Consider the following 11,954-nt stretch of genomic DNA (forward strand, 5'->3'; position numbering starts at 1 on the left):
TACTTTTACAGCCACCATTAAACACACTTATACAAAGACAATCAATTCTGGAAAAATACATAACAGTATGCACTGTTTTATTTCATTTACTATACCAAATGTCCATACGTATTAACCATCTTCTGGTCATGCAGTTGAGACAGTGATTGATGGATCACACATTTAACCCTCTAATGTTTTACTTTTGAATCTTAAAAATTAGAATATAACGACTTTAACCAGTCCCATTCCACTTTTCTTATGTTCTTTTTTTTTTCTCTATGATGTTCTACCATCTTTTGCAAACTAAACTTAGCGTGTTTTTCTTTAAAAGTCACACATAAGTGCAAAATAGGGAATTAGGACTCAGGAAGCGATTACGCTGTCCTTCAAGTGCTGATTTGTTAGTGATCCCTTCCTGTTTTTTAACAGGACACCTCAAGCTCTAATGTCTGACTGTGTACGAGTGTGGATGTTATAGTAGCTGTTCTAATGGATTTACTAAGTTTAGTGACACTGTAAATAATGTAAAATATAATTGTATAATTATATAAAATGACCCGATCAACCATTTCTACATATTGAAGACGCCAAATTGACCTGTTTCAGTAGTTCCTGACTGTCGCGCGCGCGCGCGTGTGTGTGTGTGTGTGTGTGTGTGTGTGTGTGTGTGTGTGTGTGTTAAACCTTAAAATATTCAAGACAGAGTATTACAAACATAATTGTGGCTGTGAAACACTTTTCATTCTTTGTTCACATTCCCTGCAGTTTCTCTACCAGCCAAAGGGGGCAGCACCACTAGAGAACAGCAGCACCTCATAACGAAAGAAAATCACAGAAGAAAACATTTTTTAACACATTTGTCAAAGAAAAAGGGGCGTTTTCCATTTTCCAGAAAGTTGGCATTGGACTGTAGATTTTGATATAGAAACGTTGGGTATTTTAAGTACCTTAAAAATATCTTTAAATTATATTTAAGAAGAAAAGAAAAAATGCCCTGAAACCCCGGACTGCTGACAGTCTCAAACAGCAATAAAGAGTTCTTGGTAGATGAACAATTCAGAAGGCATGCCTAATGCCTGCTTGTTCTCTCCAAAACTGTCTTCATCTTAGTTGTTTTTCTCATTAGTTGATTTATCTGGTTAATATGATTACATAAAAACTATGGAACAGATTTCGAAGAATGGTAAGACATAGGCCAGACAAACAAGCATACATAGTATGTGGAAGTGATGATGTGCACTCTAGTAAGTGCGTCTAGTTGCTTTTAAAATTATAAAAAATGTCCATTAAATAGGAGAAATCTCAACTGGGTCATGAAATCAATAGAACTGAAGACATGGGTGCAAACAAAGCGATTTAACACTTAATTCTGTAAAATAGTCTAAAAATGCTCAAAAAAATTATGTCTCTAGAATAGGTATGGAGATATATATATATATATATAATCACATATGTGACACTGACTCCTACCAACTGTTTCACACTGTATGTTCAATTTAGTTCTCTGTGCTGTTCATTGTCTATTTCAGGACATGAGGCTAAAAGAAGACATGATGTAGGACATACAGTTTCATTTAATGTTGGTTTTCTGGAGTTCACCCTCAGTCATCTTGAAATTTCACCTATATAGGATCTGGACATTCTTTTCTATTCTAAATGGTGTAGAAGAGAGTTGCTGCCCTCTTGTGAAATATAGATGACTGAATGTGGACTAAATGTGGAGTGAATGATGAGGAATGAGTTGAGACTCAATACAGCCTTTTGGATTCTGAGATAGGAGTGTGAAATCTGTACCTAGGTATTAATAATTGTAATAACATACAACATGCAAGACATGTGATAGTTATCAGAACATCAGATGAAGTGATGTTTCCAGTACCAGATTGGGTTCATGCTTCACTTCACTATAGATTCACCAGTTCTTCAGATTTGATGCTTATCAGAACCCCAGGCAGAGGTAAACTGAGTTTTTATTTGACAGTTTAAGGAATAAAAGATCCAGAGAGTGATATCGACTGACACTTCACCAAACCAACAAAAATGACAGGAAGCTAGTGAGAATAACATTCTGAGATGCACACTCTGACTTCCAATTTACTGAGAAGGGAAAGAGAACAAACTGGCAACACAAAACAAGTGCCACTGACACTTGACCGAAATATCTGATATTGATGCCAATCTTTGGAAATAAGAATAGAGACATAACAATATTATCTTTAGAGACAGTCTTTGTAAATTTGGGGGAGGAACAAACACACAATTTATGATTTACATTTTAAAAAGAATTTCCCTTGCGGAGAAAATTGTGTAAATTATGTACTGTACTATTGTTACTAGACATGCACATCTAATCTATCTCCAAAACATCTGCATGTCTTAATCTGAGAAAAAGAATTAATAAGCAGAACACAAGGACATGTAGCACCTCAGCCCGAACAATCTAGAATTGTGTAGCATTGATTAAGACATAGAAACCATTCTGCTGCGACATCTTCATGTCCTGAAAAAAAATGTGAGTAAAAATGTGACACGTGCTGTGATTGGACAGCTGTGAGGATATAAACAACTTCTGGTCAAATGTGCACACATGAATTCACACATCATTATTCTAAGAGTGGCACCGTGTAGACTTTATTTTCAGACCTTATAACCATACATTATTCATAGTACCATAGTTAAAACAAAGAAATAAATAGTGTGTAATACTATGGGAGTACATTAAAAAGGATACACCTTAATGTGATGCAGATATAAATTCCACCACCACCAGATTTGTTCTTTAAAAGGCAGGTGTTAGGAACTATTTGCCAGTATCCATGCACATGCTGGGCAGTTTATCTGCATGTCTATTACGTTTGCCTCGAGCAAATATATCATGAGGTCACATTGATTTGGCATATAACCATTATAATCCAGTCACTGAATATATGAACTGCGATAATCCAAAATGAGCTGTTCCCGTTGACTCATTTTACAGATAGCTACTGAAACATCTACTGTTTGCCACTTGTTAAAATGATCTTTTAATGTTTTACCACTGTTAGGTTTCTGCATTATTAAAGCAGGCATGAAATCTCAAGTAAATGTTCAGCTCTGCTAGCCTGAGTCCTTTAGAATTAAATAATGTTCCCAAATCCTATAAATAAAAGAGTCCAGCAGTGCTAACTGTAAAAGTGGACATTTCCGTGTTTATACAGAGATGTGTTTTGACACTTTCCACCAACTGCTTTTCCCCGTTTGTCCATCAAGAAACACATCCCTTGTGTTGAGCTAATGGCAAAAGTTCTCTTTGTGTTTTTTTGAATGAAGTCATTCTATTTGGAAGAAATGAGGCTGATAGGCTTGCAAAACCTTTCAAAATGGTGCAAGTAGTATTGTCAGGCCACTTAAAGAAAACCTGAATCTGCCAGACACCTGTTACTTTAATGTTCAGCGGAGGTGGCTCAGATTCTAGCCGTCCAGAGGCTTTCCCAGGTACACCATAGTGACTTCAGTGTTGCCGTAGACTGCAGACACAGCAGGGTACAGGCAGGCCTTGGGCAGTCCACGGAATGCTACTCCAAGAAACTCAAAGCCCCTCTCGAAAGCTAAAGTCTTGTCGTCCATGTCTAGAATCACTCGTATTCTTTCACCGATCTGTAGACAAAGAGTTACAACAATGTGGATTACAAATTTTAAAGCACATCCTTGAAAAGACAACATCCTTCAAACAGTTTCTGAATTTCTAAATGATGAGGGTGACTTTCAGCTCCTACCTGATATTTTGGTGCGTTGTTACACTGTGGAAAATTTCCATTGACCTCTCCATTGTGAAGCAGGTTGTTGTCCACCAGGTTCCAGCCCCAGCTCTGGTCATCACTGCCCAGCAGGGCCACATAGCCCTGGCACTGCATGGACGCCCTCTTTGTAGCAATGCCTATCACCGCCACTGTGCCGAGGGGGCCTTCCCACCAGATCTCCCAGGCGTGTCTCCCTTCCGAAAAGCCAATTTTGCCACGTGCGCCATCTGTGCTCTGGGCGATGGGGTTGCGGTGCAGGGTGAAGCCGTTCTTCTTCACATAAACATTGCGGGAGCAGTCATGGGAGCTCAGACCAAACTGAAAGGCCTTCAGCTGTAGACAAAGACAGAGAGGGGTTTAAGATCTAAAACCACACCACACACATGGATAATCTTTGGTGGTCTCCCACCAAAGTGAAAATATCAAAATGCATTATTTGTGAACGTAATTTTAACAGTCATGGATTAATAATGTCTCGTAACTGATATGCATTGTTATGATATATATCAATCTATACACTGACTCTTGCCAAACAGAGCATTATAGGCAGCCCTCCATTACATCTATATGCACCAATCCCATAGTAGTCTCTCATAATGTCTCCTTGACACAATTTGGAATCATCATTAGGTTGCAAAACAATGCAAACACTATAACTCTACCCATGCCTAACTAGGCCTGTTTATTTATGCCTTTTTATTCCTATGCCTATTTATGCTTTTCTATTTGTATATTCTTGATGGGTTATTTATTACTCTTTCTATTTGGTGCTGGTGCTACTTTCTGTGTGCTTTTTCTGTGTTTTGTGTACTCACTGTGCTGAGTGTAGTGGGACGGAGAAGTTAATTTCCCTGAACGAACCTCCTTAAGGGATCAAATTAAGTTCCACTCTACTCTCTACTCTAGGTTGTTCATTAATCAAGAAAAATAGTATTTTACTACTAGTGGTTTTCTTGAGGCATTTCTCAACAGGTTTTGATGATGCATCAAATTTGACATTTGACTGAATGTTGATGCTTTGTGTTAGTTAGCTTTATCTGCAGCCACGCTGAACTGTTATTTATGACACTTTCATTTTAAGGTCATCTCTGCTTAAATTGAAACACTCTGTGATGTGTGGTATCATTTTGTCTAATATTAAAGTGATAAAATGTTGTCCTGCAAAAAAAACCTTTTGACTTCAGTGAAACTTCAGCTGCAAACATCCAGCCAACACATGACATCCCAGTTCAGGCCACACTTTTAAAGTCCCTGGTGGTCCTACTGACAGCCCCATCACAATCTGCTCTAACAAAGTGTTCCACTTCAGGTGATCCACATGCTGTAATGAAATAACAAACCGAACCCTAACCACACTAAATTACATGCACCGAATTCCATTTAATAAACAGCCTATTTAAATTGCGTTTTCACTATATTTTTTTTTAATTTCTACGTTACTTTTTGGTATTTCTAATGCTGGTTATTGATAATAATGGTTACCCACCTTCCCCTTATAGGTGGGCAGGTTGCACAGGATGTCGGAACGCAACGCTTCATCGTTCAGGGACCGGTTGCAGAGGCTGCGCCACACCTCGCTGTTTTCATCTGCCAGTATGTTGTTCCAATGCCAGCAGACCAACGCGCAACGCATTAAGTCGGACAGCTCCAAATATGAGAAAATGTGCTCCAGCACCCGAGCTGGCAACCTCCCGGCCACCCCTGCGCTTCCTCCGGGCGCACAAGCGTAGGGAGACCCGGCGGAGCTGCAACTGGCTGCCGCTGCTGCGCCCAGACAGGAGGAGCCTGCTGCTCCACCGGCCGATCCCGACATTGTATCCCTACCCTGCACCGACGACAACAGTCGACCAAACGTCTTAGACCGTAGAACGAGTCCTAATGTAAGTTAAATAACAACATTTTGACGATAAAATCACATGTAGGTCGCGCTAAAATCACAACAGTACGGATCGTAGTCTTCCCACTTCAATGGCTGAATGGAAACGATGCGTCAAGGTCCTAAAAGTGCAATACAAGATATATAATGGGATCTTGGCGAAAATGAATCACAATAATTCGTAGGAATGTTAGTTTCCTTTATTTAATTATCATATTACCAAACCCCGCGTCAAATCAATTGATAAGTAAAGGAAAGCCTTTTTCAAATTGCAATAAACTTAATTTCCTGCCAGGACCACATACGCACATAATAATGAGCTCAGAGGATCGCTACCGTGTCTGTGGTGATCGAACATTAGATGTTAGATAAGTAGAATGTCATTTTGAAGCCGCTAATGTATGTTACGTAAATAAAAAAATAGGATCTACAATACATCAGACACTATCATAAAATCGTTTATTTGATCTTACCAAAGAGGAGGTTTATGAATGTAGTAAAAAAGGACATTAAGGTAGTTCGTGTGAGAGAAGAGGATTCAGAAGACACGGTCAGATGGAGGCAATTGATTTCCCTGAAGGGAAAAGCCGAAAAGAGAAGAAGAGTTATTCATAAAGATTTTTTTTTTAAATACGGAAAAAAATGTTTCACAATCACAAAAATACACATTACACGACGATACTGTATTTATATTTCTGATACAAATGTGTGACTGTAGCGTACAGATCACGTGACACTACACGGAAGTGACGCGAGGGGTTCTAAAGAGTAAAGCAAAGCATCTGGGAGCAAAACACCAGCTAGCTTAATTTCATTTTACACAAGACGACCACGGGACGGACTAAACAGACGACCACAGAGTCAACAGTAAGTTTTTGATGGGTAATTGTTTGGATAAGAGTATTTACGCGCTATTTCAGTGCTGAGACAGGCGTCACTGCAGGACACAGCTGTCCGGCCGGCTGCTTACCACCTATGATATGCGGCCTGTTGACAGGCTGTCCCATCTGGCTGCTGTCCGGGGACCGTGTCCTGGTGGTTGGTGGTCAGACAGGTGATTAGCGGGTCATTTGGTCCATCCAAACCGACCCGCACGCACTTATACGCTGAGCCATCGGCAACTTGTGCAGGGAGTGACGCTTTTCAGCTAAGCTAGCTTATGATAACAAAGCCCGCTGCGTTCACGTTCATCTTTCCAAATTCTTTCACTTAGGCTAAAGGTTGCCATCTTTATTTTTTGCAGAGAACATGACCAGCGTCACCTTTAAAAAAAACCAAACAGGAACACGCTGTATTAGTCAGGATCTACTGGAAACAAGCGCACACGCTTTAAAAAATAATGGTAAAATAAACTTATTGGATTGCTTTTGCGTCTTTCGTCTACTCTGTCGGTGGTAATGTTTTTTAAAACGCGAAATCAGCGTGTTAATGACAATATAGATTAATGATCGACTCTTACCGTTTTTTAAAAATATATTTTAAATTTGAAAAAAAAAAGTGCCACGCACTTATAAAAATCTCAAGTTATGTTCTGTCCAGCGGTATTCATAAAAAGCCAGAGTATAAAATAGATTTGTCTCGTAGTAGTCTTGCCATAACTGCTTAAGGTGATAATATTATAATCAAGACAATCATGCGACAAAAGATGTTTTCATTACGTCAAAATACGGTGACGTGTTGGATGTGTGCGTTTCTTTTGACGTGAAATGCCTTTGGATAAACAGATTCGTCAAGTGATGTCATAGTATTGGGACTGCCGCTAGAGGGCAGCACCGAGGCATAGTTGTGTCCAGTGGTTGGGGTAATGAGCATCATGTCAGCAGTGAGGTTGAGGTTTGACTGTTAGTGGGTTGCCCTGAAACGAAGATATAAAGTTTGGTTTTCAGTACATTCAGGATGAATTATTTTGTCAAAGAGGTGGCAAGAGGTGTGTCTGAGATGTATTGGTGCTACAGAATGATCGCAATAGGAATACCGGTGTCAGAGTGTTTCTTGAACTGCTATTATTACACTTGATCATGAAGATGACAACACTTAATACTGTATAAGCTATAGTGGAATTTTTTTTTAAATTGATTTATTTTTACATACAAAGAAAACTGACAATACTTTTGTGTAGAGATTTTAGGGAATCATCAAGGCACTGTCCTTAATCACCTTGCACTGTCTATGCATGGGGATGGGGTGTGGGGTCATGTCTTTAAATAGGACACCACTAAAAGAATCCCACTGGTGGACATCTGTCACTTTGTGATAGACCCAATTCACCTTTTCATTCACTCTAAGATGACTGGAAATACACTGTGATCCTGTCCCTGCAGCTACTGTGAGGAGGCAAACCATAATGAATCCAGTATACAGCCCGACATCAACAGGCGTCCCCTTCACCAATACCAAGGGCATAGGTTACCCAGGTAATTTCATACCAGTAGGCAACGATTGTAATCACAAAGAAAATAATCCTGAAATAAAATAATATGTACTTTTTTGTTTCATCTTGTTAGCTGGATTTCCTGTTGGCTATGCAGCAGCTGGTCCAGCATACACTCCCAATGTCTACGCAGGAGCAAACCCGGCCTTCCCTAGTGGTGAGGGGTGATGTCCACAACCGTCGAATACAACTTTTGATGTTTTGATGCATTTGATATTTAGCTGTTCTAACTAGGTGTTTTTCTACCACCAGGGTATGCCCCGGGCACTCCTTTCAAAATGTCCTGCTCTCCCAATACAGGGACGGTGCCTCCTTACTCCTCCTCACCCAACCCTTATCCTGCTGCTGTTTACCCGGTCAGGAGCACCTACCCCCAACAGAACCCTTATGCACAGGTTCGTTGTTGAATGTATCTGAGATGTCTACAGCTGCCACAGACAAGAGAAAAAGAACATTCTTTTTCTATTTTAATTACTTTATCTTTCAGTAAATATTTCCTGAGGAGCAGCATTCAAATTTTAGGCCTGCTATGACACTACAGTAATCTATGTACCTCCTCCAGTAATGAGTCATTACAGGTATTAGGAATTTGCGCATCTAACACACAGTGGAGCAAAGTACTGTTGAGCTTTGGCCATGACCACAAGACTCATTTACATTTTAACCCAAGTCCGGAACCGCCTTGCTGTGAGCCAACAGCGCTACCTGTTGCGTCACCGTGCTGCCCTCATTTTGACATATAAACATAATATAATTTTTTTTCTAAAGTAGTGTGAAGAACAAAGGTTTGAAATGATAGAGTTGGGGGAACTGTGGCCAGGCCCTTTTTCATTTTGTGGACTTCAGGGTCATTGTTAGGAGAAGTATAATATTGTACCTTTAATGTATCATCCAGACTTGGCCAAAGTTCTATAATCCAACTTTGACATTATAATGGTAGCTTTGTTGTAGTGACCCAACAACTTCATTTTAATAATGTTTGGTTTATGTGTCGGGCCCTTACTTGTTTTATGCTCCTGTGATCCAGGCATTAATACCTTCACAACAACAAGGCACCTACTACACACAGCCACTGTATGCTGCACCTCCCCATGTGATCCATCACACAACGGTGGTCCAGCCAAATGGCATGCCTGCAGCCATGTACGCCCAGCCCATACCACCTCCTCGCCACAATGGCGTTGCCATGGGAATGGTAGCTGGTACTACCATGGCCATGTCAGCTGGTGAGCAACAGGGTTTTGCTTGGTTGTTTGTCAGTGTATGTATTTTGTAGTGATGTTAGATTTAATAATTGTTAAAGATGTGTTAGTTTTCATGAGCAGGCCTGGATTAGGAGGCTCTGGAATATTTTCTTCTGTAAGGAAGTTTTTAGTATTTGTGGGTTTTTTAGTTGACTTAATATTTCTTATTAATAATCCAGAAAAAAATACAAATTGTATTCCGTCATTGGGCATAAACAAGAAAGAAAGCCCGATGGTTACACAACTATCTTGATATTCAAATTTCTATTATATCATTTTATTAACTTTGTTTCTGAATTTTCTTTCAGCAATTTAAGGAAAATATTAAGAAATATTTGAAAATACAGGTAGTTATCAACATACAAACACAATTGGTTCTGAGAGGTTATTCAGAAGCTGAATTGTTTGTAAGTTATTAAATTATTTATTAAATTTCAATCTATAATCACCATTAGGGGTCATTTAAATGTCATTACAACCCTAAATACGAAAGTACTATTCCCTAAGACTTGTTATTGTCGGCATTGTTGGAAATGAGCGTATGCAGTGTTGCTGCTCGGCAGGGGTTGTGGCAGAAAGGGGAACTGCAGTAGTTGGATATGACAGCGCCTGGTTCTTTTTCTCTGAATGCTCGTGAGTTGAATGTTCGTATCTAAAGGACTATATATATTATTAGAACATTAAATGTAATGGCTGCTCTTTGAAATTGTAGTTTTACTTTTTCTATGGAAATTTGTTTAATTAAAAAAAAAAAAAATTTCAGTGGGTGTTATGCAGTATTATATCCAGTCATCGATGACAGGCTCTGTGCCTTTGTACTGTTACTGTTACAGTAATGACGGTGGAGGCATGCTGTTTTTTTTGTTTTGTTTTATTCATTTTTTTGAGTTACTGCCAGAAAAAAGACAGAAATGTTTATTTTGCAGTGTCAATGTGTGCCCCATATTTTTTAGGGACTTTGCTGACAACTCCATCACCAGCACCTGTTGCCCCCCACCAAGTTACGATGCCTACATATAGGCCTCCTGGCACACCCAGCTACAGCTATGTGCCCCCGCAGTGGTGAAGAGAGGGAAGCGTGAGTGTGATGTTTTAGCATTTGTTGGCTGTTTATCTGTGATATATACCATTAATGTTTCATGCAAATATGCCACCTTTCTTTTTAACCTACCTTATGTTTTTATTTCTGTATTATATCTTTGCAGGTCTGAAGATAGTAGATATGCATTCACACTCTACTTCAGTGTTTTTGCTATTGGTGGAGACCTGCGCCGCCAGTGTCTGCAACCAGTTACTCTTCTTCCAGCATAATGTGAATCTAAACCCCAACTCCATAGAAAGAGGCCCATTTGAATAGGAGGGGTGAAGAATAGGCCCATCCCCAGGACCCCTCTCCATGGAATAAGGCTGCATTCCATGTCACACCCTAGCGCCAGCACCGTTCCAACCTGCTGCATATCTCATATCAATCAGCAAAGCCTCCATGCAAACTTTTATTGTGGACTGTCATGCAGGTTTTTATAGCTTAAACTCTTTAAGTGACGAAAAGCAATTTTGAAATAGTTTTTTTTTTTTTAATTTGGGGATACATATGATGTTGAATGCATGTGTATGTATAGACATATGAAGTAATGCTAGCTCAAACTACCTGCTGTGACAGATGCAAAATCAACAAAAGGCACACATCCAAAGGAATTAAAAAAGTAATAATCTGCAATGCTGAATCACCAGTAACCACGTCTTACATGTGAAAGGAGACGAGATGAGAAGTGTTTGTTCATGCAAAAATATACCTGCACAAACAAGTGCAGAGCAAACTGTAATATTTTCACTGCTTTGTGTTTTGGTAAGTGACGCTAGGTTTTTATTCTTTCTTTCAGTGATGCAGTGTATGCATTTTGTCTTACCATTTTTGTATTTTAGGAGAAAGATTGGACTTATTGTTTCTGCCTGTGACTGAAGGCCATTCCAACATGTAATCATTCTAAGGGTTTTATTTTTCCAGCCCTGTTATATGTATTAGGAAAAGTTTGTCAACCTGTACAAAGGTGTGGAGCAGCATTTGTCTCCTCCTTGAAACATTTTGGGGTGTCAAAGCAGTTCACTTGTTTTAGCCACAAGTATTCTGGGTGGTGAAGGAAGAATTTGTAATCATTTGCACCCTTTAGGAGTTAAAGAGAGTGAAAGAGTAGGGATAGTGTTGTGTGTGACTGTGTATTCAGGAGGATTAAAATGAAAACCATTAAAAATGGTGCCATATATTGCAACATACGTAAAATATTTGACCTATATCTCATAATAATCAATTTGTCCTTAGCTAGGTCTAAAGCACTACTTCATTATATCACTGCTAACTGTGGACGTTCTTGGAAAACATTATTTAAACTCCATTTGTGAATAGCACTACTGAAGCAAGGCACTAATTAAGAACAGTTTGTAAAGATATCTGACCTTTTTCATTGCTCGCTGTTTTACCTCAAGGTTCCAGGCTAACATACCAATTTCACTGTTTCAGACATGCTTTTCTATGTTGCCTCAGTCACCTAAGTTAAATAATCTGTTTTGTAAATGTTATTTTTGTGACATTGGTTCTTGTTTTGTATTAAGAAAGACCAAAAATAAAAATAAATATAAGAAATATC

The 11,954-nt window shown here is 39.2% G+C and overlaps 2 protein-coding genes across 3 annotated transcripts; one reads left to right on the forward strand and one right to left on the reverse strand.

Annotated features, from left to right (window-relative positions):
• Positions 1-1,970: 1,970 nt before the first annotated feature.
• fbxo45 (F-box protein 45) lies at positions 1,971-6,098 on the reverse strand. Its single transcript, XM_068304401.1, has 3 exons — positions 5,248-6,098; positions 3,738-4,094; positions 1,971-3,618 (listed from the first exon to the last, which is right to left on the reverse strand). Exons 1-3 carry the CDS (start codon positions 5,572-5,574, stop codon positions 3,433-3,435), a joined length of 870 nt encoding a protein of 289 aa, XP_068160502.1. The 5' UTR covers positions 5,575-6,098; the 3' UTR covers positions 1,971-3,432.
• Positions 6,099-6,358: 260 nt separating this feature from the next.
• On the forward strand, positions 6,359-11,954 carry fam168b (family with sequence similarity 168 member B). Of its 2 annotated transcripts, none has more exons than XM_068304403.1 (7): positions 6,359-6,504; positions 7,959-8,051; positions 8,142-8,225; positions 8,321-8,463; positions 9,096-9,294; positions 10,266-10,390; positions 10,518-11,954. In XM_068304403.1, the coding sequence occupies exons 2-6, from the start codon at positions 7,982-7,984 to the stop codon at positions 10,376-10,378; spliced, it is 609 nt and encodes a 202-aa protein (XP_068160504.1). In that variant the 5' UTR covers positions 6,359-6,504; positions 7,959-7,981; the 3' UTR covers positions 10,379-10,390; positions 10,518-11,954. The 2 variants fall into 2 exon arrangements, with proteins under 2 accessions (XP_068160504.1, XP_068160505.1); XM_068304404.1 differs by having other exon boundaries at positions 8,369-8,463.

Source organism: Antennarius striatus, chromosome 20 (genome assembly GCF_040054535.1).
Source record: "Antennarius striatus isolate MH-2024 chromosome 20, ASM4005453v1, whole genome shotgun sequence".
Classification (NCBI taxonomy): Eukaryota; Metazoa; Chordata; class Actinopteri; order Lophiiformes; family Antennariidae; genus Antennarius; species Antennarius striatus.

Excerpts from the sequence above, each read along its gene's own strand:
- fam168b (XM_068304403.1), top strand. The coding sequence starts at position 7,982 with ATGAATCCAGTATACAGCCCGACATCAACAGGCGTCCCCTTCACCAAT. Across the intron at positions 8,052-8,141 it reads CAAGGGCATAGGTTACCCAG|CTGGATTTCCTGTTGGCTAT; the intron begins GTAATTTCATAC and ends TCATCTTGTTAG. Across the intron at positions 9,295-10,265 it reads TACCATGGCCATGTCAGCTG|GGACTTTGCTGACAACTCCA; the intron begins GTGAGCAACAGG and ends CATATTTTTTAG.
- fbxo45 (XM_068304401.1), bottom strand. The coding sequence starts at position 5,574 with ATGTCGGGATCGGCCGGTGGAGCAGCAGGCTCCTCCTGTCTGGGCGCA. Across the intron at positions 4,095-5,247 it reads TGCCCACCTATAAGGGGAAG|CTGAAGGCCTTTCAGTTTGG; the intron begins GTGGGTAACCAT and ends CTTTGTCTACAG. Across the intron at positions 3,619-3,737 it reads ACAACGCACCAAAATATCAG|ATCGGTGAAAGAATACGAGT; the intron begins GTAGGAGCTGAA and ends CTTTGTCTACAG.